We start from the raw sequence: 24,769 nt of genomic DNA on the forward strand, positions 1-24,769 counted from the left end.
TAAAAGTATATAGAGTATATGTATATTAGGCGAGAGCTTAGGTTAATTAAAGATTCATATTATAGCTCACTTGGTCATACATATATCCTTACCTTTACCTCAGCCCCATTACAACCTTGAAAAGACCTCATGATGTTTGCATTAGTATACTAAGTATTTGTTGATTGGTTAGATGAAGAACAAGGTTTAGAAAGCATGACTAGGGAAGAATAGAGTAATTGACCCTAGACACTTGAGAGTTAGAGTGATATACACTACCAGTAAGGGTTCAGTGCTAAATTCTATGTTCCCTGCTTTCATGAGCTATCTTCTTACAAGTTTACTTGTACCTTATTTTGTATGATTTGAATTAGTGGAATCTGATTTATATTTGTCTTGGAGAATTTATTTATTTTTAACCAAGTAGGTAGAAACATTTTGCATGTAGTTGCATTCATATAGATAGGTTGCATTTCATACATTCTACCATTCCTCTTCATCTTTTTAGCTTCTCTTGAGCTTAGCATGAGGACATGCTAATGTTTAAGTGTGGGGAGGTTGATAAACCACTATTTTATGGTTTATCTTGTGCTCAATTGAGTAATTTTTATCTACTCTTTACCCACTTATTCATACTATTTGCATGGTTTTACATTTGCCTTCCTAATTATGTGCCTTAATTGAAAACATGTTTCTTTGATCTTATAATTGCTTATTATTAATCCTCTCTTATTATAATTAGATGCCTTGATATGTGTGTTAAGTGCTTTCAGAGATTATAGGGCAGGAATGGCTCAGAGGATGGAAAGGAAGCATGCAAAAGTGGAAGGAATACAAGAAGTTGGAGAAATTGCTAAGCTGTCCAGTCTGACCTCTTCGCACTCAAACGACTATAACTTTAGCTACAGAGGTCCAAACGACGCGGTTCTAGTTGTGTTGGAAAGCTAACGTCTGGGGCTTCGATTTGATATATAATATGCCATAGTTGCTCTGATGCTAGGCGACGCGACCTCGTGCTCCATGCGGCCGTGTCGCAGTGACGAAAATCAGCGTGTTTGAATTCTTCTCCAGCAATTTTCGGGCTATTTTCGACCTAGTTCGCAGTCCAGAAAACACAGATTAAAGGCTATAAAGTGGGGGATTACATCCATTCATAGACAAGCTTTCACAATTCACAATTTTAGGAGTAGATGTAGTTTTTAGAGAGAGAGGTTCTCTCCTCTCTCTTAGGATTAGGATTTAGGATTTCTCTTAGTTTTAGGAGTGACTCTCAATCGAGGTTCAATGTTCTTTTATTTATTTTTTCAATTTAATTTATGAATGTCTATGTCAGATTTAAGTTCTTTTGTTAATGCAATTTGAGGTATTTCAGTTTAATATTGCTTTCTTTTATTTACATGATTATTGCTTCCCATCTGAAGGCATTTTTATTCCAGTAGATTTACTTTTCCCCTTTTGGTTTTGGTTAAGAAATCAGTAACTCAGGAGTTATCCAATTCAACAGCATATTTGATAATTGTTATCTTGCCAATTGAGTTGAATTTCAATAATCCCAATCTTTTCTTAGGAAATAAATAGGATTCGAAGATCAAACCAATTTGTCCATTGACTTTCCTTTGCTTTAGTAAATGTCAACTAAGTAGAATTAAGATTCAACTTTCATTATTATTGATAAGGATAACTAAGTCTGGACTTCCAATTTCTTATACCTTTCCAAGAGATTTTATTATTATTATTTTATTTTACTTGTCATATAACATATTCCCACCTTACTTCCAAAACCCCCAATTTACAATCTTCATAACCAATAATAAGAACATACTTCCCTGCAATTCCTTGAGAAGACGACCCGAGGTTTGAATACTCGGTTATCAATTTCAAAGGGGTTTGTTACTTGTGACAACCAAAACGTTTGTACAAAGGGATTTTTGTTGGTTTAGAGACTATATCTACAACGCGACTGTTTTTATGAAATTCTTTACTGGCAAAAATCCTAACGTCAGCAACTCATGACTTACTTTCTGAAAACGTCCTTTTCTTTCATCCCAGATTTACATTCCCTTAAACAAGGATCAACACTGGTACCTTATGGTTGTGAATTTGCGCGAAAAAGCTTTCATATATCTGGACTCTGCTAAAGACATTGACGCGTGAGAAGGCAGAATGGAGCAAATGGAGTACGTGGTATGTAGTTGCCATCATGATTTTTTCACATAGTGTTGTTTAAATTTATCAAACATATGTGTGGTGTAAATTTAATTAATGATTTGTCCATTGACTTCAACATTTTATGTTTAACCATATTAAATTAAAGTTACGTACTCTTCATATTATATGTAACCATAGTTATTTGCAAAATTGGAAGCGGTCTAACATATATATATATATATATATCATTGAAATTGATTCAAGATATGAATATAAAGTATAATATTAGCGTGAGTTACACAAATAATAAATTATAAAACTTTTTGTTAGAAGACTAGAATATATTTTAACTGTTACTTAGAATTCAGTACTCTGCTTTGTTTGAAATAATGAATAATATTTTCAAGGCTTAGGGATACATCATGAAATATCTATGGGTAAAAATTTAATTCCGAACACTGTTTCCATTTTTTGGGTGCTTAAAGACGTAATAAATTTTTTTTTTTTTTGCATCAAGCATAACCAATTAGTTATCCATACCGTGCTTATCAGCGTTGTGTTTGTGCATCACAAATTTTCAAGCAGGCATTTTTCCTGCTTAGGCTACTCAAGGATAGGAAATTTTATAGGAAGAAGGAGAGCAAATGTCTAGAAAGGTCAGAGTTTGAGGTCCGAGAGCCCATGACCAGCCAACAGCGACCAAAATCGTGAGCACACCATATCCTTTGCATCTTATAAAATTCACAGTTTTACACGAAATTTAGATCCTGATTTTGTTGCTTTTGATCGTACTATCCTTGATCAGACTAGATTGCGAGGTCTGGGTTACGCAATGGATGCATATGTCTGAATTGTGGACTTCGTATGATCTCGAGGTACCAGGCCATTCTAAAATTATGATACCCTTTACATTACTTATATAGGGACTCCTTCAACTCTGTTAACGAACTGAATATTCTTCGCAGATTGTAAATGACACCCACCGAATGCAGTTGGCGGTGGATTTGGTCATGTCAAGGGCCAACCCAATAAGGTCCAAAATTTGTCAAAGAGCGGTTGAATACGGGGATAATGCAGTGAGGGGTTCTGCCCGAAAGCCCCAGATGGCAACAAAAAAAAATCCTTAAAGGCATCACCAGTGATTAGCGTCAGTAGTCAAAGCCCAACCATATAGGCATCTTCTGAGGAGCACTTAGTTATAATATTTTGTGAAGATGTATGTACTTGAAATGGACGTCGTGGATGACATGTTATCCTAGGCTTTAGTAATGTGACCCGAAAACAACTGTCCTTGGCACACGCCATTTTGGTTGTTTTCTGACTCGCATTATTGCAAGCATTATAGATCGTAGTTCACACTTTTTGGCATGCACAACTCTGACAAGACATGCAAGACTTTATCACGTATTAAGCATTTTATGCTAAGACTTTATATTACGTTATTATATATCATATCAACATCTGCGTGATCTCGTTTTTAAGATAATTAAAGAAAGAAATCACCATTCGTTTGTGTCAACTTATCGACGTAAACGATAAGAGGGATGAGGCCATCAGATTTTGCAATTTTGATCTCCACATTTAATGAAGCAAATTTGCATATGACTTCCAACGACAATACCTCTTTTATTTTGGCCTCTCAAAAAAGGGTAATGCTACAGTGAGGAATTCAAATTTTTTCTATAGGTGACGAACTTATGTGTTAAAACTCTGAGTTTGACGTCCGTTTTGAAATAGGTGAAATATATGTAGCAGGTTCTGATTTTCACTGCGTAGTCAGTATTTATTTCCCTTTTAGCTGAAGTAATTAATTATAATTCTATTATTTAACTTCCGATTTAATTTGTGGACTTTTTGGATTGAGATGCACTGATTGGATCTCAAAAATCACTCTATTAATAACAATATATTTTGGACTATGAGATAATAATAATAATAATAATAATAATAATAATAATAATAATTAATATTATTATTATTATTATTATTATTATTATTATTATTAAGTTATGGGAGAGTTTAAAAACAAAATTAGATAAGTGTTGTCTACAATTTATATATATATATATATATTTTTTTTTAATTTTAGTGTAACACATGTAGTATCTTGACTAATCTTAAATTTTATTATTAATTATATTCGGTGGATAGTTATATCAGTATTATTAATAGAATAAATAATTCTTTTTAATTTACAATAATAAAATTTTGTGGTTCATTTTTATATTATATTATTATATGAATTTAATAGCACAGGATTTAAATACTACACGAGATAAAATCCAATTACTTTTAAAATAAAATGCAACTACAAAGGGAAAAAGAACTTTTTGAAAGAATTACTATTATTGTTATCATTGTTATTATTAATTATTATTATTATTTTATTTTCTCATGACCCGGATATATTGTCGCCAAGTGCCAATCGATAGTTTTTGACCCAATAATCCATTTCGACAAAAAAAAACCTACAAATTAAATTAGATGTTAAATAATGACATTATACTTAATTATTTTAGGGAACAAATTCTGACATGTTTGTAGTAGCTAGAGAAAATCAAAGACCTGCTGCATGTATCCCACTTTTAGAGAACATGTGTCAAACTGAGATTTTAGATACATAGATTTCTCATATGTAGAAAAAAAAATTTAACAGTTCATATAGCAATCACACTCCGTCCAAAAAAACAGAAAAAAGCAATCACATCCTTCCCCCACGCATCAAGACTTGGCTTCCGTTCTTGGATTCAGCTTCCTCAAAATATCCATGACCTAGGAAGAGAAACATTGTCACGATAATACCAATAAGGATTCCAACTAAACACACAACACGTATCAGCTAGGCAAGATTTAAGCACTTTTGTTTTCCAGTCAGGTTCATTTTGATCGCCTAATGAGTGCATGTTTTGGCTTTGAGCTGTGCAAACTCTCTGATCACCGTTGCATTTTTGGTCACCACTCTGATGTTCCTCCAACACATCAACATCAACACCTGCTCATGTTACTTCTTTCTTGCACTCCGCCTCGACATTCTTAACTTAATATGGATCAGTAAATACACAATAAACTCGTCATGGGTGCACAATTCATTAGTGGAAAACTTAGATACAATTTTAAATTTTTTTTGACAAAATAAAAATAGTAATCCTTATCAAGTGATTATGTAGGAAGAATATCTCCGCACGGTCTGTGTTGGATATATCAGCACCTTTAGTGGCATCTGTTTCATTAAAGGACCTCATGCTAACTGTACACCTCCGCTTAGTGTGCCCTGTTTTTCTACAAGTAGTACACCTTCTTTTCTTTGACTTTAATTTCTTCGAAGACGGTGCTCCTTTCGTTCTAACAACCACAGGGTCCCTAATGCCGACATCAACCCTCTTCGAAGCACCATCTACAGCTTTAGCATTTCCATTTTCCAGGTCCCTGCAAACGTTTCTAATCCCATTCAATGAAACTCTAAACAACTCTTGTTTCTTGGCACTGACGAAAAGCATCCATTGAGAAGCTGCATGAAGGGCACCATGCCTCAGCAAAAAGCCCCTCTCGGATTCCTCTTCGATGTCATCAACGTACTGTCCGATGTCCTTGGCATCTTGTCTCCATCTTTTAATTATCAAGCGATCGGGAATAGCATACAAATACTCGTGCTTCATAACGAAAAATATGTGCCTACAAGGGTACCCCACTCGTTCCTAGAACCGACAACGGCATTCTAACTTAACCACATTATTCTCGAATAGCATCATAACTCGTCTTCCCGGGTTACCATAGTCTTCTATGATATACAAAATTGTTGTGGAGACCCTCGTTCGACTAACAAAGTTGACAGTGCCCACCCGATCCATCTCTTTTTTAACCTCGTTGAATACAGCTCGGGTATACACTTTCACAGCAGATCTTTCAATGGAATCCAAGCAACTTATGATGACCGGCATGCTATATAATGTATTAAACTGTGCAGAAAGCTCGTTGTTTCGGTACTCCCGAACAAGCAACTCGAGATTCTGAACAAGTTCTAGAATGTTGTGCCTATAAGTGAGGAATTTTTTTACATTAGCGTTGATTCCCTCGCACCTAGATGTCATCCGAAAGCCATCACAAAACTTGTTCCGCAGATATGCGTTGGCCCACATCTCCCGCTTCTCGTACATCTGGGAAGCCCATAACTTGTCACTCAATTCAAAGTCTATCACTGCCTGAGTCCACTCAGCCTCAAAGTCAGCAATTTCCATGTCAGCATATAACCACTTTGCAAACACATTTTGAAACATTTCTTCGTTTGAGTTCGAGGTTACATTTCTTTGTAGATGCCACGCACACAGCCTATGAGTTGCTCGTGGGAAAACTTTCCGCACAGCTGCAATCATTGCATCATCTCCGTCTGTAACAACTACAGACGGTGTCTTGCCACACATTACTTCAACCAGGCTCTCAAGCATCCACATGTAAGAAGGTATGCGCTCATCCAAAACAAGACCAAAGCCAAAGATTGTTGTTTGTTTATGGTTATTCGTGCCAGAGAATATGACTAACGACCTCTTATATTTGTTTTTCTTGTAGGTTGAGTCAAAAGCAAGGACGTCACCAAAATATTGGTAATCAACTTGACTCGCTCCGTCAACCCAGAAGAGGTTCGCCAACATACCATCATCGGTGAGGTTGTACCTTGCCATCGACATCGGATCGGCTGTGGCCTTTCCCTCAAGGTATATGACGGCCGCATTAGTGTCACCGTCCGTAATCTTGTCGCGTTTGCTCTTCTCGATGTAATTGTAAGCATCCTTTTTGGTGAATCCAAGGAGAGAATACCCCCCCAGAAATTCCTGCCATGTACCCCAGTATCTTTGAGGTTGGTAAGCCGTACCGCTGTATCCCATCTATGTGTGCCTTGGCAGAATCTGACATACGGCGAAATCCTGGAATCATATGTACTATTATCCTGGGCGTCAGTGGGTGATTATGTTCCAGGTTCACCTTCCTAACCTTCCAGGTGCAAGATACCCTATCAAGATATACTGACAGCATTGCCTTGCAATTCGTTCGCGTTTCTGGACAATGTGATCTTTTTCTATCCACCCGGTTGTAATGCTTCTGGTCCCTTAAACCGGCCTTGTTGCAAAAGAATCTCCGCCTTATCAAATTCCCCTCCTTATCTTTCCCGTAGTCACCCTTTCGAACCCAAACCCAAGAAATTTTCCAAGTTTTGCGAAGAAATCATAAGCACGTTCCTCGCTCCGAAAGACCTTCTTACATATATCTTCTGCTGTGATTAAATAATTTATTTACAAAAAGCCATTAGTGCTTGAGCTGATTAGAATCGTAGCAATAACACACCAACCAGTAACCGTGGAGGTAGTGATGGTAGCATAGTCAAAGAAATATACCAGGCTCAGCCAAGACACGCGAGTTCCAACAAGCAAGGACAACAAGATTCCCAGAGTTATATAGTACAAGCATTGCAGACACACAATCTTAGCAACAATGAGCCAAGGATCCCATACCACCGCACCATATTAAATATTGATTTTATATAATTATAATAAAGATATTTTATAAAATTAAAATAAATATGCATTAGCTATTAAATACTAATTATAAAATTATAATATAATTATAATAAACATATTTTTTAAAATAAATTTATTTACAGAAATATAAATTGGCTATTAATAACCGGTGCCATTATCATATATTTATCATATCATATTATTATTATTATTATTATTATTATTATTATTATTATTATTATTATTATTATTATTATTAAAATGATTAAAAGTATTTTCGATTCATAATTGATAATTAGTTAAATAATGTATTAAACATTGATTTTATATAACTATGATAAAGATATTTTCTTAAATTAGTATAATTATGCATTACTACTAAAATGTTAATTATAAGCTCATTGTAACAAAGATATTTTTATAAAATAAACTTAAAGGAGAAAATAGTATATTCAATTTGGCGAAAAAATAGATTCATAAGAAATCGACAACTTACTTTTATTAACTGGGGAGAAAACTCAGTTTCAATATATTAAAGTAGAATCTTTATATGCTTCTCACAAAATTATTTTCCAAATCATTCGCATAAATGCTTTTGACCAATATTTCAAAACAAATCTATAATTTATCACTTAATAATGAATCATCTAGCTTCTTTATCTTTACTCCATCACATATTTCTCTAAAATATCCTCTTAATACTAATTATTAATTTCAATTTGTTGATAATTACATTACAAACACTTATTTTCTTTCCATTTCTCTAACAGTAATAATTTTAAGTATAAACAATATTTATGCAAATGTTTCTATTCTTTTTTTTTTTTTTTTTTGGACAAGGTATGTCATGTTAGTTCATTTTTTATCCCATTCCAAATTTTTTTTTGCCTTATGTGACCATCATTCCTCAGTCATCACAATTTACAACAAAAAAAAAACTATTTCAATGTTAGCTACTTTAAATCAACTACAAAAGTCCTCTTTGTATTTGGGCTATATAAAACGAAAATACCTCATCCAAAAATTGCATTATTAAATAGCCCACGTCCACAATCATAAACCCAAAAAGCCCAACCATGAATCTAGGTAATAATTAATATAATCACTTTTTAATTATCAGATAAACACCAACTTTAATCTAGCCAAACTGACTGCAAAAACACAGACTTTGTCTCCTGCAAGCACAAACCCCAATGCAGGTGTGGGTCTCTTTGCTCGACATCTTCTACCCCTAGCCTTACGTGCACAATCTTCCATTTGACAAGTGGACTTCTATACATGTAGAATATTCTGCCAATCTACACACTAGCAAAAGCCTTTTTTTTATATAATATCTTTTTTTTTTTTTTAAGCAATCTTCAATTTTGATACTTCGCCGTGGCCCTAGTCTTGGTCTTAACAAACCCTCCCTGTTCCTACAGCAATCGCCGCCGTTCCTCAAGCTTCGCCATCTGTCGTGGAGCTTCACCGCCGTCCGCAAGTTCATTGTCTCTCCTCCCGGTACTGTTTAATTACATTATTGTTGCTGCTGTTGTTGTTTAATTTCGTTAGTTCTTTAGGCGCAAATTAATTACCAATTTCTGATTGTTGTATTGTTTACCTAGAAGCTCGGAAAGAGGGATATGGCGACAGCTGAAGAGAGTGGGAAAGAGGAAGGGGCGAACCTTCTCGGGTCCCCGAGCTTCAGCGAGCTGGGAAATGGCCGTTTCAAGTGCGTAGAGACTGGTCACGAGGTCCTCTCCAAGGACATAGACTTTTACTCTCGCAGCAAAAAGTGCCGTTTGGGTCTCATCGATTTTGCATTGTCCAATCATAAACCACCTCTCAATATGTTCAATCAAGACCCTCTTTGCCGGTAATTAACCCCTTATCTTTCCTACTTTTTTCGATCAACACAATAAATAAACAATAATGCTATGTCTACACCAAATATTACCCGCTAAATCGACCACACTTACAGATTATATGTTGAAATATGAAATACAAATTGAAAATAAATTAAACAATACATATATTTATACACAAATACATACTGACTTATTTTTGGTGTGCATATAGTATTTTTGATAAACAAATAAATCAATAAAACATGAACTGAATATGTAAGGCATAATTTACTATGGAATTTGGGGTTTCTCTTGCCTATGATTGTGTAACTAAAAAAAAAATTGTGATAAATGTTCATATTTTATATTGTGGTATCTGTTTGAGTCTGTTGATTGTTGACAATTTAACGGTAAGTGATAACATAATAGCATAGCTTTTGCCTTTTTTGTTCCAGTTCAAAGGTGATATGTAAGCTAACTGGAGACAAGGTGAATAAGTCAGAGAAACATATCTGGAAGCATATGACTGGGAAGAGGTTCCTCAATAAGTTGGGTTAGTTGTTGTGTCTTTTGTCTCACTCGGTTTTTGGTTTGGATGATATGGAGTGAGATCTAGTGTTTGTGCTAGTGTTTGCGGAATATATGATTTGGGAATGCATATTAGTTTTATAATATGCTACGTTAACTGATGCATTATTAGCTTATATGTAAACAGAACAAGAGGAAGAGCAGAAGTTGGCAGGTCATGGAATGGAAGGCGTGGAATGCTCGGAGGAGCCCCAAAGTGCAGATAGGGGAAAAAAAGATAAGAAGAATAAGAAGAAGAAAAAGAAGGAGAAGAGTAAGGAGAAGGGGGTTGAAGAGATTATATCTGAAGTTAGGGATCCTTCTAATGAGGGCAGCTCCTGCGAAGAGGAAGATTTCTGGATGCCTCCTGTTGGTGAACGTTGGGACAATGACGATGGTGGAGATCGATGGGGCACAGATTCAGAGTTGGAGCAGGAAATTGAAGAGGGAGAAAGAGATATAACTGGTACGTGTACCGGTCAAATGATATTTAGTAACAAAAGAACTTCAACCTTGTTATTCAGTTTGAGGCCTGATGTTGAATTACTACTCATATTGATAATGATAAATAATTCACTTTGGTCAAGAGCACACCCAAAATGCATAAAAGAAGAAAGTAGAAATTGCATGAAAATCTTGATTAGAAACATTGACGATTTGTTGCAAGACATTACAAGGTCCTGTTGGGACACTTGTTAAGGATTTTCATAGTAGAATTTCTAAAGCTTTTTATAAAACATATGCATTGCAAAATATAGCATTTTAGATTTTCAGGAACTTTCTACATTAGACAATTTAAGAAGTGCCCTTAGGGTAAGTGTTAGTTAAACATTATCTACTGTTAGCAATTATTATTATCATGACAAAACTAGAAGGATGATACTAAATCATAACATCTTTTTTCCCTGCTAAAGAGGAATAGCATTCCAATCTCTCATGGCCTTTATAGGAGATAGAGGTTTAGCATCTAATTGTAGCCCATTAAACCTCTTGACCTGAAAATGTTATCGTTAAGGGTGCATACATTGCTCTTGAACCAATTATTCCAGTCATGGTGTATAATTCACAATGCCACAAATTCACCTCTCTACTGCTCCCAAAACAAACAAACCTAGTCAGCAAAAACTGATCTAAGGATAGAGGCATACCCAACACTCAGTTAATTGTTATTGTATTAATCATTCCTTACTATAAATTATAACGAGTGTTGGCATCTCTTAAGTTACTAACTGCGTTGATGAATTTTTTAATAGATGGTTTTCCTGATGATGAGGGATGCAGAGAGTCAGAAGAGTTATCATCAAGGTATTTTGCTTCCCTATGAATTTAAACAAAATAAGATAATTTCCGGTGTTTAGGACAAGTCAGTAACAAACAATAGTTCCAACTTTTCATCTTGTCCCAAGTATATTGTTGATTTCTGATCTGCTTCCCTACCTGTAGGACAAAAAGAATGTCCATAGAAGTTGGACCAAGCAGCTTTGCTTCAAGAAAGAAGAAGAGTAAGAAAAGCCATGAAACATAATATATTTTGGTAAGTTTAGTTTAGTTGGAGAGAAACTAGAGCAAGTTAGAACTTAAACAGCCAAAACCATCTCGTATCAAGATATTTACTTCAGCAGATGCGTGTGGCATTTTCTGAAGTTTATGATTTTGATTTCAAGTAAGCAAGCATTTGTATTATGAGATTGCCATTCTTGTTATGTTATTCCTTTAAATCAGTTATATCAGCTGCAACTATTTTGAGGAGGCTGAATTCTTAATATACTCCTAGTTAATAAACCTTACGTTTTATTTTAAGTTAATTAGCCTTTTCTATTACACTATTGTAGCTATAATCTCTGATGAGATGAAGGGTGATTTTGTTTGATTTTCAAACAAATAAGCTTACAACTTGTTTTCGTAAATCTTCGAAGGGAAAAAAATTGAAAATTTATAATGTTCTGAAATTTTGATTATTTTATAAAATTTGTACAAATATATGAGAGAATTTTTGTTAAGCTACTAGAAGTTTAGTAGTGACTAGTTTGGGTAGTATGCTTTAAAGTCTTTAAATTTTCAAACCTCATTGAAGGCACCCTATTTTGTACATTCATCAAGATTGTACTATATGTAGGGGCAAGGTGATTCTCTCTGGTCTTGTTACAGCAAATGGTGTCTGAATTATTATGGTGAATTACAGATTGTCGTGTTACACGCAATATTCTTAAAGTATACTTACCTTGATATTTAAGTTTATGATATTCGGTAATTTTATAAACTATGACATTGATTTCTCACAAACGTGATACTTGTTTTTTGTGTATAATAATGGCATTGTTCAATGTTGTTGGTTTTATCTTGTTTCCACGTTTGACCAGTTGATTGAACAATAACCAAACACCGCAGATGAAAGAACCATAGTTTGGTGGCGATTACATCAAAGCCTAACAATATGTAAAAGCCAACAGAATCACTTTATTGATGATCTTTCGTGTGGCTATTAATTTTGTCATCTTCTAGCATGTTATTAAAAATTGCAACATGCAAGTCACAGAAAACTTGCTTGCCATCCACTTTTATTACTCCACGTATCGTAAAACTTACACTGCTAAATTGCTAATCTTAAACGAGAAGCAAGAGTTGCCTATGATCGTAATTCGTACTATGGTTTTTAGTTTGCCTTTTTGGGAATTTATTTCCCCAATCTAATTTTAGTTAACAACCTAAAGGCTAACCTCTTAACATAAATTCCTAAGTTGGACCATCATAAAACAAATTATATGGTGAGTATAATAAGAAGCTAAGCAAACTATTCCATGAGATTCAATTCTCAACGAGGTGGGACTTGTACAGCTCCTTGTGCCCACAACTGGACAAAGACTTCCAGCATCTTGTGTAGGATGGTCTAGTAACAAGTCTTAGTCGGGATGTCATATAAAAATTAAATAGGCCAAACTGGTCTAAAAGCTATCTTAAGATATTAGAGTAGTCTCACACGTGTAAAAGTTATCAAGTTTTAAAAACTATTTAAGTTTTTCTTTAGACATTAATAAATTAATAATGAAAATTACAATTGACCATATGAATTGGAAAATAAAATTGAAATGAAGTAAGTAATCATGTGAATCTAATTAAATCAGTGCTGCTGTATGTAAAAGTGAACCCCAAAATTGCGCACCCTCTTTTGCCTTTATTATTATTATTATTATTATTATTATTATTATTATTATTATTATTATTATTATTATTCTCAATTTAGTCATCTTCTTCGCTTCCTTTTTAATTGAAATAAAAAATGTAAATTTGAGTGAATTGAAATAAATATACTAAAATAATTTATTAAATTTGTTATACGACCACACAAGAAATTTCTCTATAATTAATTTAATTGCTAACAAATATTTTAAAGAAATTAGTTAAAAATTGTTCAAAATGAAAAAGTTTTCTTGAAAATACTAAATAATTAGAATTTTGATATACTTATAATGTATTTATTTAAAAAATAAAAAATTTATATTAGTACTTAGTAGTAATCTTAAACACTAACTTTAAAGTCACCAAAAAAAAAAAAAAAAACACTAACTTTAAGACACTATTAATAAAAATTAAAAACCTTAATTTAATTCAATGACTACTCAAACAAAATTCTCTCAATAGCAGCGGTAGTGCTTGATTGAAAGCTTGGTATAGATTCATTGGATAAGTACAAACATGAACAAATTTGGAAGTGGGAAAATTCATTACTTAACGAAAAGGAAAAATATGAATACCCTCAACAACTTTCACTCCTTCATTTATTTCACTCCAACAACTTGTACAATCTCAATTCATCTAAACCCTTTTCTTTCGAAAATAGAAGCCATCGACCCTTCCCTTTCCCCCTGTCCTGTCACCTTTTAATTACATTGTTAGAAAGCCAACCACTCAGAAAACAATATATTCTCTCAATCTCAACAAGTTCCGATTGAAAAAATAAAATAAAATAAAATAAAATAAAGTGAAGCCTAGCATGTCTTCCATCCAAATGGTTTCTACGAGCAAATTCCGTTACAAAAGGCTGAAACCTGAAGCTGGTTTAGTTGAGGAGGAAAGAGAGAGAGTGAATCTGCGGCCAGCAAGGAGCACCTGGTTCAGATTCAGAAGGAGACATTTTAGAAGAAGGTTTAGGGTGAAAGTTCCAAGCTTGAGAAGACTATGGAGGAAGAAAGCAAGGGTTGTCTCTGCCATGAAAGTTTCATATGCTAAGGTTCTGAAAAGGTTCAAGGATGGGCAAGTTCATTTGGGTGATCTCTTTGCTGGCAACTACTTGTTCATGCAAGTCAATCCTGCATCTTTGAAGTATCTTGAAAAGGAGTTCTCCACTCTCTCTAATAATAAAGTTGCTAAGTCTTTTTAATTTTATATTATTTCTTTCTTATGCTAAGGTTTCATATTTCATACAATTAATGTGCAACTGTAACTGCAGAGCATAGGGCCTGTAATATATATATGATCTTAAATTTCATTGCTTTTTAATGCACAAGCTAAGCTTTTTGCTGAGAAAGTTTTGTTTTGTGTGCTCCTTCTTCCCCTTTCCAAATATAATAATAATAACAATCATACTAGGTATAATTAAGCCTCCATACTAGGTTGGGTTTTTGTTCATGGAAAATTCCTTTACTTTCTAAATTCATTTACCAACTGCTTCTGGATTTTTTTTTTCCCTACCAAAAGTTGCTCACTAATTAAATAATTTAGTCTTTTCATTTTAAAAATAGATAAAGGGCTTGTTTGAATGAGTTTTTAAAAAAAAATCTTTTCTGGAGTTATTTTTTTTTTTTTAAATTTTATGGAGAAATAAAAGTAATTTTATGTTTGGATATTTCATGCAAAAAGATCTTTTTATTTATCAATTATGTTTGGGTATAACAATATAAAAGTACTTTTTGTTTATTTATTATATGAAAAACATCTTTTTTCTAAAGAAAAAAGATCCTTTAAAAAAAGATGTAAATTACAGCTTCTCAAAAAAGATGTTTTTTTTTCTAGTGCTTTTTACTTTTACTACTAGAAATTTGCCAAACACGCTAAAAAATAAAAAAAGATCTTTTTTCGTTAAAAAAAGATCTTTTTTTAACAAAATAATGGCGTCCAAACAAGCACAAAATAGACATGAAAAACAATAAACAAATGATAGAAACATAAAAATTAGTATTATTATATATATTTTTTTAAACTAGTATTTAATTTTAGTGAACCTAAAAAATAGTTATTTTAAGAAGAAAAATGTATTTATTAAATAAATAAAAATAATAATTTTCAATTTTTAATGTATTTAATATATTAAAAGTGTGGTGTAAGTATTAGAATTACTTTAAATAATTAGTAGGATAGTAGGATGCAAAATTTTGTTGACCGGACCTGAAAATTAAAAAGTGTTACCTGGATGCAGCGAACTTAATTAATCATTGTTGACATAAGCTGCTGCTCTTCTTTAAATCTACTGCTACATCTATATTTATAGGGTATTTAATGAGAATATAGAAATAGTTAATGCTAACTTTCTTTTTTTAAAACAATATTTTTTATTATATATAATTTATAAAATAAATTTTTTCGTTATTTTTAAAACTTAAACTCAAAATTTATTATTTAAATAATTTATTATTTCAATTAATTTTATGTTTATCATTTTATACATATTTAGTAAATAAAAAAATAATAGTAATACACTAATATACTTTATTCAACCTAAAAAATTAATGCTACGTTATCAAGATAAAATCTGCTAATATCTGCTAAAGGTTATTGGGCTGCTTCACAAAGCCCACTTATTAAAAAAAAAAACAAATTCTAAATTAACCCAATTAATTCTAATACCACTTGGTTACCGCTGTAACCTAGTTAACCCTTTTTCACTTGTTCTTACCGTTGAGACACACCCCCTACTCTCCATCTCCACTTGCATCGTCGCATAGCACTCCGGGTTGCTGTCTTCGCCGGTTGCATTCGTCGGCTGCGTCAACGCCTCCGAGAAACCAGTTGCCGCCACTAACAAGTACGGTCCCACATCCGCCAAAGTGACACCTGGCGCGGCTACATGTTGCCGTCGTAGAGACGCATCCACACGTGAAACCTTCATCGCGACGCCCTCTAGTAGCTCCGCCAGAAGATACGCTGCGGCTGGACACTTCCGGCCTCGTGGAGACATTAGCATCCTCGCAACTCGTTTGCCGCTGCATCGCCCTCCCAGCGTCGATCCCTGTCTCGAGTTCGAGCCCCCTTGTAGTGTCTCTTCCCTCAGACACCAGTGCAACAACAACAGGTAAGTGGGTCTTCAAGGTTTTCGCTAATTGCTAGTTCTCGGATGTGTCTAGTCTATATGGATGTGTCTTCTGCCACATGTGTCTTATAAGAATGTGTCTTTTTCGTGTTTGCATGTAATCGCATATGTGTCTTCCATGTTCCTGTCTAATTTCATCGTGACATCTTTGGAGTTGTCTCAGCATGGATGTGTCTTACACTGGAGGTGGCTATCATAGTCATGTGATGGTAACAGGCAGGTTTTCCTTTTCACGGATGTGTCTTCTGATTGGATGTGGCTTGTTAACCACAGATGTGTCTCTTCCACGAAAATGGTGGTTGGTCCACTTGACTTCAATGGAGACACATATACCTACCGGATATAGTTACTTCAATGGATCCGGGTGAAGGCGTAGTCACCGTTGAAGGGTAATGTCGGTGTCTCAGTGACTTGAAAAGTTCCACGAAGAAGAAGTGGCCTCTGGGTGAAGGCGCAGTCACCGTCGATGGAACAAATGGCAGCGTCCCGGTGAGATGAAAAGCAACCCGACGGAGACGCAACCAGCGAGAAGAATGAGTATTAGGTTTGCGTGACAATGTGCCATGTTGTGTTCGTAATTGGCGTGAAAGTCTCATGTTACGTTAGTACGTTACCACTCTTTGCTATTTCAAAATGCATTGTACTGTATCCACTAAATCCCTAATTGACATAACAAATTATATTTAATTAATTTTAATTAGTGTTGGTAATAGCTGGCAGATACAACTTTCGGTATTCTATACTTTTCCTACTTTATTGTGTCATTATTGTGTTTGAGGTATTGGCCATTATTGAGTCTCACCTTAGTCAAAGATTCTATTCATAAGTGCCATCATAAATTTATGATCGTACTATAAAATCTTTTTTTTTGTCAATAAACTATAATTTAAACGGTATAAATTTTTTATACTTATTTAAAAATTTACGAGTTTAACTCTCGCTTCTAATTTAAACCAAGAAAATAGAATCTTTCTTTGCTCTTGCCAAAAGAATCAAAAGGAAAATAACATCACTCATAGATTTAGATTCTTCAGTAAAAAACCTTTTAAAATAAAAAATTATAAAGTAATAAAATAAAAAATAATTACCATTAAATTCATAATTTTTATTGTTCATATTTAGACCTATAAAATATAAGCTCAGTTTACAATTTTTTTAGGTAGACAAGCTACGTTCGAAATTGGACCAAGTAAAGTCGGCCCAATGATACCCAATCCAATTCATGTGGCCTAATTCGCATGAGTCAGACACTTTTAGAATCCATATCTAACCCGATTTAGAGAATAAATCAGACGTTTTTTCTATTATTTTAGTCATTACCATCCAAGTGGTAATCAGCCTAAAATATAAGATTAATTTTTTATTTTGTAAAGAAATAATTATCTATGATCTTCAGAAATTATTTTTAAAAAATGACTAAATTTTATATTGTTAATTTATTCTCTTAAGTAAAAATTTAAAATTTAGAAGATTCAAATTTTATGTCAAAATATCTTTTATATATAAATTTTATCATCTTAATTTAGACTTTTACTTCCTTTTTTTTCCAAAGATAGTAGGTTATATTTCATTAATTATTGAAAAATAAAATATAAAGATGTCCAAAAACAGGACCGTAAATAAAAAGTGAGAATTTTCCAAAACAATACACTGAAGGTATTCATCCACCGGTGCATGGTCGAAAAACGAAGAAAATTTTAAAGAAGAAAGAATGATAAATCAAATCGAATGAAACTAAGAGATTGTCACATGGAGATGACGATCTAAACTGAAAGTTCTTTGAATTTCACGGAATAACTTGACAGAACTTGCTAGAATGGCAGACGTCATTGAAGTAGAACCTTCAAAAATTAACTAATTGCGAACTTTCCAGTAGTTCCAACAAATAATGGCAAGCAATTGAAGATTACGATCAGCATTTTTCAAGGGGTTAAGTATCTATACTGATGCAGTCTACCCTATCTAAAAGTCGTTAGAACTCTACAAAAAAAAAAAAAAAATCACAAAAATAACTCTAAAACCATACTTCTTTCACTCTCACTTCCTTATTTTACTGAATTCTTCTATTTGATCCAATTCCCATATAATAAACGGTAACCATTTGAACTTTGCATTGTTAGATAATATCATAAATTGTTGCATTTGGATACACATAATAAATCCAAGGTAGCACTAATTTTACATTATTAGATAACATTGTTGCATTTGCTAAATATAAAAAGTGTGTTTGGGATCTAAATGTAACATTAAAACATCTCACTAATATTGGGAAAACAAGACCTGAAGACTACCGAATCGTTCACCAAGGTTTAACTCTTTTTTTTTTATTTGAAGCATATTTTGTCAACATAAAAAAATATAGTTTAACTAATATTTGTTTAAATTAAGGCAGATATGTTAAATTTATTAATTAATTTTTTTATAAAAATATAAATTTTTAATATATTTATTAAAAAAATAAAAATTTACTAATAATAACATTAATATGCGCCATTATTTGTCCTAAGAGTATATATTAAAAATTATCAACTAAAATTTTTTATTAAAAAATATATTTTTTATTGATAATAACCTTAACATACTTGTATCCTCATCAAATATGTTTGTTAAACCTTAAATTATAGGGTTAAGTACTGAAATCGTCCCTAAGGTAAGGGGTGAAAATTAAAATCGTTCCTAATCTTTTTTTTTTCTTATTAAAATCATCCTGAATGTTCAAAAACACTTTAAAATAATTCTTTTTACCAATTTTATTTTTTTTTATTACCAAACTATTCCTCATTAAAAAATTATAAAATAAAATAAATATAATTATAAAATAAAATAAATAAAAAAAAGAAAAAATATAGAGAGAAACGACTTCAGGAAACAAAAAGAAAGAAAGAAAGAAACGGTGAGGGCTTGAGGGAGAGAGTGACGGAGAACTGAGAAGAGAAGAGAGGGAGGCCGTGTCCAGCGCCGCCGCCGCCATGCCCAGCTGCCTTGCTTGTCATCGTCGCCATCAAAGGGAAGAGGGAGAGAGAGTGTCGTCGCGAATCAGAGTTGAGCCGAGAAGAGAGACAACACGAGAGAGGGAGTGAGCCACCGAGGGGAGCGTCACCACCGCCAGGGCCGCCGTTGAGGGGAGGTGGGGGGGAGGGGGAGGGGGAGGGAAGGAAAAGCCGCACCGTCGCACTGCTATACCGCCGCCCCGTCGCACCGCCACACCGCCGTCCTGCCGCCTGTGATCCGCCACTGTTCCTCCTTCTCGCCCTCACCGCCCTCTTCTTCTTCTTTGAACTGGATTTTTGTTGTAGAATTTCTGAATTTTTAGTGAAATTTGTTATGGAATATCTATAATTTAATTTTTTGTGATTTGGCTTAAATTTAGAATATTGTTGTTGCTGAATTTGTTGATTATTGTTCAAAGTGAATTTGTTGATTATTCTGAGTTATGATTTTCTAAGGTGGGGGTGGTGGTGGGTTCTGGTGTTAATGATGATAGTGGGGGGTGGTGGTGGGGTGAGGAAGGTGAAGAGGAGAATGATGAGACTTCTGTTATATATGAATGGTAATGATGTCTGTTCTTGATGTTGCGTTGTTTGGTAGCAACTTGAATTCTGATTTGATCACCAAGACTACGTTACTTGATCTTTCTGAAGTGAAGAAGCTCAAGGCTATTTTTTGTGGCAGTGGATAATAGCTTCGTTAGTGAGATCATGTTGGTTAACTCAAAATTAATCCGTTGCTTCTATTTTTTGAATTCTTGTTCCCAGTTTCTTCGCGCTGTTCTCTTTCTCTCTTCTTCTTCTTCTTCTTCTTTTTTTTTGGAAGAACATTTGAGTTCTTTTTAAAATTTTTTAATTTATGTTGTTGCTAATTTTGGATCTGAAATTATAGTTGATGATTGCTGAATTGTTTAATTTAAAATTTTTGTTGATTTATTTTTTATTGTTGCTGTTGGTGTTGCTGGATTGTTGGTGGTTATGGTGTAGCGATGGTGATGGTGATGGTGATGATAATGTAGAGGGTAGTGGTGAAGGTGGAGAGGCTTTTTAATTTTTGTTTAAGGACAAAATTGTCCAAAAAATTTTATTTATGGACAAAAGGACGATTTTATAACGTTTTGTAACGTTGGGGATGATTTTAATAACAAAAAAAGGTCAGAGACAATTTTAATTTTCACCCCTTACCTTAGGGACGATTTCAGTACTTAGGGCTTGTTTGGGTGAGCTTCTAAGAAAAGATCTTTTTTCGAGTTATTTTTTTTTAAAAGATCTTATAGAGAAGTAAAAGTAATTTTATGTTTGGATATCTCATGTAAAAAGGTCTTTTTATCAATCAATTATGTTTGGGTATAACAATATAAAAGTATTTTTTTGTTTATTTATTACATGAAAAAACATCTTTTTTTAAGGAAAAAATATCTTTTAAAAAAAGATGTAAATTACAGCTTCTCAAAAAAAGATCTTTTTTTGATTTTACTAGTGCTTTTACTTTTACTACTAGAAATTTGCCAAACACGTTAAAAAATAAAAAAAAGATATTTTTTCATTGAAAAAAGATCTTTTTTAATAAAATAATGGCGCCCAAACATACACTTAACCCTAAATTATAATAAGAAGAATATTAGAGAACTATCAAAATTTATTATTTTTATTCATCAATTAATTATTAATGTTTAAAAAATATAAATTAAAATATATTATTTAATTAGTAAAATAAAAGAATTAGATTAATAGCTAAAAGTGATCACAAAATCAATAAATTTTGATCCCCTCATAATAAATAAATGATAAATTGTGTAGAAACTTCCACCCAAATAAAGAAGAGAAGGAAATTATTCATACCCAAAAAAAAAAGAAGAAGAGGAAATCCGATCCCTTTTGAATCTCACTAGACTCTAAATGCTCTCCCAACCGTGGAACAGTTATCCACAATAATATATTGTATGATATATTCCAGATAAAATAATAAACAAAAAACAAAAACACGTATACGTGTAGTTAACCATAAAAAGAGTTACTGTTCGATTTTGATTGATTCAAGTTCATACCCACTTTTCATGACCTACACAAAAAATCATGGCTTCAACAATGCGCACCAGTAGCATACAACCTATCTCATCACCTCTTATCAAAACCAACAACATTTCAACAAAAATCGTAAGCACATTGAGCAATGAGCCAAGCTCAACAGGCAAAATCAAACGCCTTGTTCTGACCCAAGAGGGTAGAACGAAACTCAATCCATACTCAGATAGAGAGTTCTATGCATACCCACGCCTTGTGAAACACGTCGATGATGCCTTCATTTCCACACTCACCAATCTCTACAGAGAGAGGTTGAAGCCTGAGACAGAGATTCTTGATCTCATGAGCTCTTGGATCAGCCACTTGCCCCATGATGTCAACTACAAAAGAGTGGTGGGTCATGGATTGAATGCACAAGAACTTGCCAAAAATCCAAGGCTGGATTACTTTGTTGTCAAGGATCTAAACGAGGAACAAGAGTTTGGGTTTACGAATTGCAGTTTTGACGCAGTGTTGTGCACAGTTAGTGTCCAATATCTACAACAGCCAGAGAAGGTTTGATATTCCATCATTGTTTCGGGTTTCTAATTAATTATATATATAATTTTGATACACGATAATATAAGATATTTTTGTTAATGTGATATTATGTGATTAGATGTCCGTATAAAATTATTTTTCATTGACAGTATATTAAAATTAAACAAAATTTAGTTCTTCTTTGTGATTCAAGAAACCACCCTATTGATATGAAGCCTCAAAGAAATTTCATGTTGTTGAGCCTTTGAACAAATTGGTTTTGAAAATTTTAAATGGTTGTATTGTTATAATATAATTAATTATTTTTTGTCAGCAGTTTTAATTATTAATCTAATTTTTTAATCTAATAATTTAATAATATAATAATTTTAAATATTACTGACTAATTACTAATAAAAATAAATTCTACTAGTCTTTTATCATTTCTCGTTTAGATATTATCATGGAACAAAATAAAAAAAATGGTGACACAAAGATATAAAAGAAAATTGCCTTCATATTCAGTTTTATAATAATTTAATATATGTGCAATATTGAAAAATGTAGAATTTATCAAGATGATAACTACTTTGGTCTATTAATCATTGCAATTATTAGCAATTTATAATATTTAAAGATAAAAAGGATAGCATGGACTATCTCCTATGTATGTTGTTTATTACAGGTATTTGCAGAGGTATTCCGGGTACTAAAGCCAGGGGGCGTGTTCATGGTGAGTTTCAGCAACAGAATGTTTTATGAGAAAGCCATTAGTGCTTGGAGAGATGGCACTGGCTATAGTAGGGTACAACTTGTGGTTCAATACTTCCAATGTGTTGAAGGTTTCACAGAGCCTGAGGTGGTTCGGAAGTTACCAGCTACTACTAATTCTTCTCCAATTGATTGGATTATGGGACTTTTTGGATTCATGTCAGGGTTAGACCCCTTTTATGCCGTGATTGCATATAGAAATTTTAAACCCATAGAATGATTATTGTAATTTGTAATGGCTGCTCAATGTGACAGAGGGTGTTGATGAATAGAAATGACCTAATAATAACAATGTAAATCCAAATAAATTTATATGTTGTGCTATAGTGATATTTTTTGTCACTTTCGATGTTTATGTTCATAAGCTTTTTTGTGCTTTAGTATCCTATTTAAACTTGATTTGGTAAAATTTGTATGTTTTAAAAAAAATAAAATTATTTTTTAAAATTATAATATTTATGTTTAGTAAATTAAATTAAGAATAATTTTTAATAAGTACAAATAACAATAATTATGTTTAGTAAAATAATTTTTTAAATTTAAAAATACTATAATAGATATAAATGTAAGAGATAAATTTAAAAAATTAATTAATATATAAAATTATATTAGATTTTTTAATTTTGATAAGTACAAATTAATTCTAAAAAGTTTTATCTTAAGTGTTTTTAAAAGCTACAAAAACAAACTCATGTTCTTTTTTATTTACCAAATACGAAATAAGAAATTTATGCTTTTGACAAATACCTCTTCAAAATTTTTTTTATTAAACCAAGCCTTAGTCTATCTCAAAAATAGAATAACTTTAATTTTATGGGTATAGATGTGAGAATAAATGATATATACTTCAAATGTGTATAATATGAAGAGTTCAATATTATTTAATAATTAGAATGTTTAATTTAATTTTATTTATTTTGATTTCATTTATTTAGTTAGTAGATTGAGTTTTATATTAGTGGGTCCAAAATCTTTTTTATTCTAACTTAATATGAGATTATAAATACCTTGTAAATAGTTGTAGTGATTATAAAATATTAGAGGTGAAAAAAAAATTATTTTTAGTTTCGTGATGAAACTATAGTATATAGTATGAACAAATGAGGTTGAGTGAGTCTCACTTTTATTGCATTAAAAAATTGAATAAAAAATTAAGTAATTTCCATCAATTTAATTCCTAAACAATGGTAAACAAATTAAGTTGAGTGGATCTCTTTTTTATTGCATTAAAAAATTAGATTAAAAAATGTTCATTAGTAATTTTTTTATTTAATTTTAATTTTAATTTATATTTTATTTTTTTATTCAATTTTAATTCTTTTTTTTTTGTTTATCAATATTTTTAAAAAAAAATAATGATTATATATTTGTATATATTTATATGTATTATTTTATATTTTAATTATGAAAAATGTTAGGAAATCAACATAATTTTATTATTTTTTGTTATCATTTAACTATCAATATTTTAAAATATGAGATAAAGTATGTTATTAGATTATTAGACTAAAGGAATTAGACTAAAAAATTAAATTAATGGTTAAATGATAACGAAATACAATAAATTCTCGCTCATATCATTTCTCTTTAATTATAAGCGAGCGATTTCTAAAAGAATCTATTTTTTTTTTATAGTGGAATATTCAAAGTGTTTAGAGTAGAATAATAACATGTCTTCGTTGCAGTGAAATCAAACTCTAGTGACTAGTGAATGAACATAAAACTGTAACGATGATGAGTGTGAGTCTCGTGGCCTGATGAATTGTGTTATACTTGAAAAAGTAAAAGGAATCAAATCTTTCAGTTGTCGTTTATAACTTTTGATTGAAGGAATTAGATATTCTCGACCGATGTTGCAAGCAAATAAAAGAATTCCAAAGCAAAAGAAGCATTTCATGCCAACAGCGTTCGATACTTTCCCTGCTTGCCACCAAGAATAGAATATTGTTGCGCCTTATTTGGTAAACACTGATCCTCAATCAAAGCCAACATTGTTTTTCCACTAAATTCTTAAAGCGGTCTTTGAGATTTACGTTGTGTATCGATTTGATTCCTGAAATTCTAGTTGCACTATTGTTATTCTTGAAATTGAGCTAAAAAAACTATAATGACTCAGCAAACAGAGCGATAAGT

The 24,769-nt window shown here is 32.4% G+C and overlaps 3 protein-coding genes across 5 annotated transcripts; 2 read left to right on the plus strand and 1 right to left on the minus strand.

Moving 5' to 3' along the window:
• Positions 1-5,822: 5,822 nt before the first annotated feature.
• On the minus strand, positions 5,823-7,007 carry LOC112757644 (protein FAR1-RELATED SEQUENCE 5-like). The gene has a single exon (XM_025806196.1). The coding sequence runs from the start codon at positions 7,005-7,007 to the stop codon at positions 5,823-5,825; it is 1,185 nt and encodes a 394-aa protein (XP_025661981.1).
• Positions 7,008-8,755: 1,748 nt separating this feature from the next.
• On the plus strand, positions 8,756-11,830 carry LOC112755180 (uncharacterized). Of its 3 annotated transcripts, none has more exons than XM_072221278.1 (7): positions 8,756-8,917; positions 9,059-9,137; positions 9,242-9,492; positions 9,919-10,016; positions 10,179-10,496; positions 11,284-11,335; positions 11,474-11,830. In XM_072221278.1, the coding sequence occupies exons 3-7, from the start codon at positions 9,260-9,262 to the stop codon at positions 11,553-11,555; spliced, it is 783 nt and encodes a 260-aa protein (XP_072077379.1). In that variant the 5' UTR covers positions 8,756-8,917; positions 9,059-9,137; positions 9,242-9,259; the 3' UTR covers positions 11,556-11,830. The 3 variants fall into 3 exon arrangements, with proteins under 3 accessions (XP_072077379.1, XP_025658890.1, XP_025658889.1); XM_025803105.3 differs by having other exon boundaries at positions 8,760-8,917; positions 9,245-9,492; XM_025803104.3 differs by lacking the exon at positions 8,756-8,917 and having other exon boundaries at positions 8,920-9,137.
• Positions 11,831-21,135: 9,305 nt separating this feature from the next.
• On the plus strand, positions 21,136-22,978 carry LOC112755181 (uncharacterized). Its single transcript, XM_025803106.2, has 2 exons — positions 21,136-21,901; positions 22,551-22,978. Exons 1-2 carry the CDS (start codon positions 21,398-21,400, stop codon positions 22,854-22,856), a joined length of 810 nt encoding a protein of 269 aa, XP_025658891.1. The 5' UTR covers positions 21,136-21,397; the 3' UTR covers positions 22,857-22,978.
• Positions 22,979-24,769: the final 1,791 nt, after the last annotated feature.

Source organism: Arachis hypogaea, chromosome 16 (genome assembly GCF_003086295.3).
Source record: "Arachis hypogaea cultivar Tifrunner chromosome 16, arahy.Tifrunner.gnm2.J5K5, whole genome shotgun sequence".
NCBI classification, from domain to species: domain Eukaryota; kingdom Viridiplantae; phylum Streptophyta; class Magnoliopsida; order Fabales; family Fabaceae; genus Arachis; species Arachis hypogaea.

What these genes read in the sequence shown, in the direction of transcription:
- LOC112757644 (XM_025806196.1), bottom strand. Translation starts at nt 7,007, where the DNA reads ATGGGATACAGCGGTACGGCTTACCAACCTCAAAGATACTGGGGTACA.
- LOC112755180 (XM_072221278.1), top strand. Translation starts at nt 9,260, where the DNA reads ATGGCGACAGCTGAAGAGAGTGGGAAAGAGGAAGGGGCGAACCTTCTC. An exon ending in GGGAGAAAGAGATATAACTG is followed by an intron (nt 10,497 to 11,283) that starts GTACGTGTACCG and finishes ATTTTTTAATAG; the next exon opens with ATGGTTTTCCTGATGATGAG. An exon ending in TCAGAAGAGTTATCATCAAG is followed by an intron (nt 11,336 to 11,473) that starts GTATTTTGCTTC and finishes CCCTACCTGTAG; the next exon opens with GACAAAAAGAATGTCCATAG.
- LOC112755181 (XM_025803106.2), top strand. Translation starts at nt 21,398, where the DNA reads ATGGCTTCAACAATGCGCACCAGTAGCATACAACCTATCTCATCACCT. An exon ending in ATCTACAACAGCCAGAGAAG is followed by an intron (nt 21,902 to 22,550) that starts GTTTGATATTCC and finishes TGTTTATTACAG; the next exon opens with GTATTTGCAGAGGTATTCCG.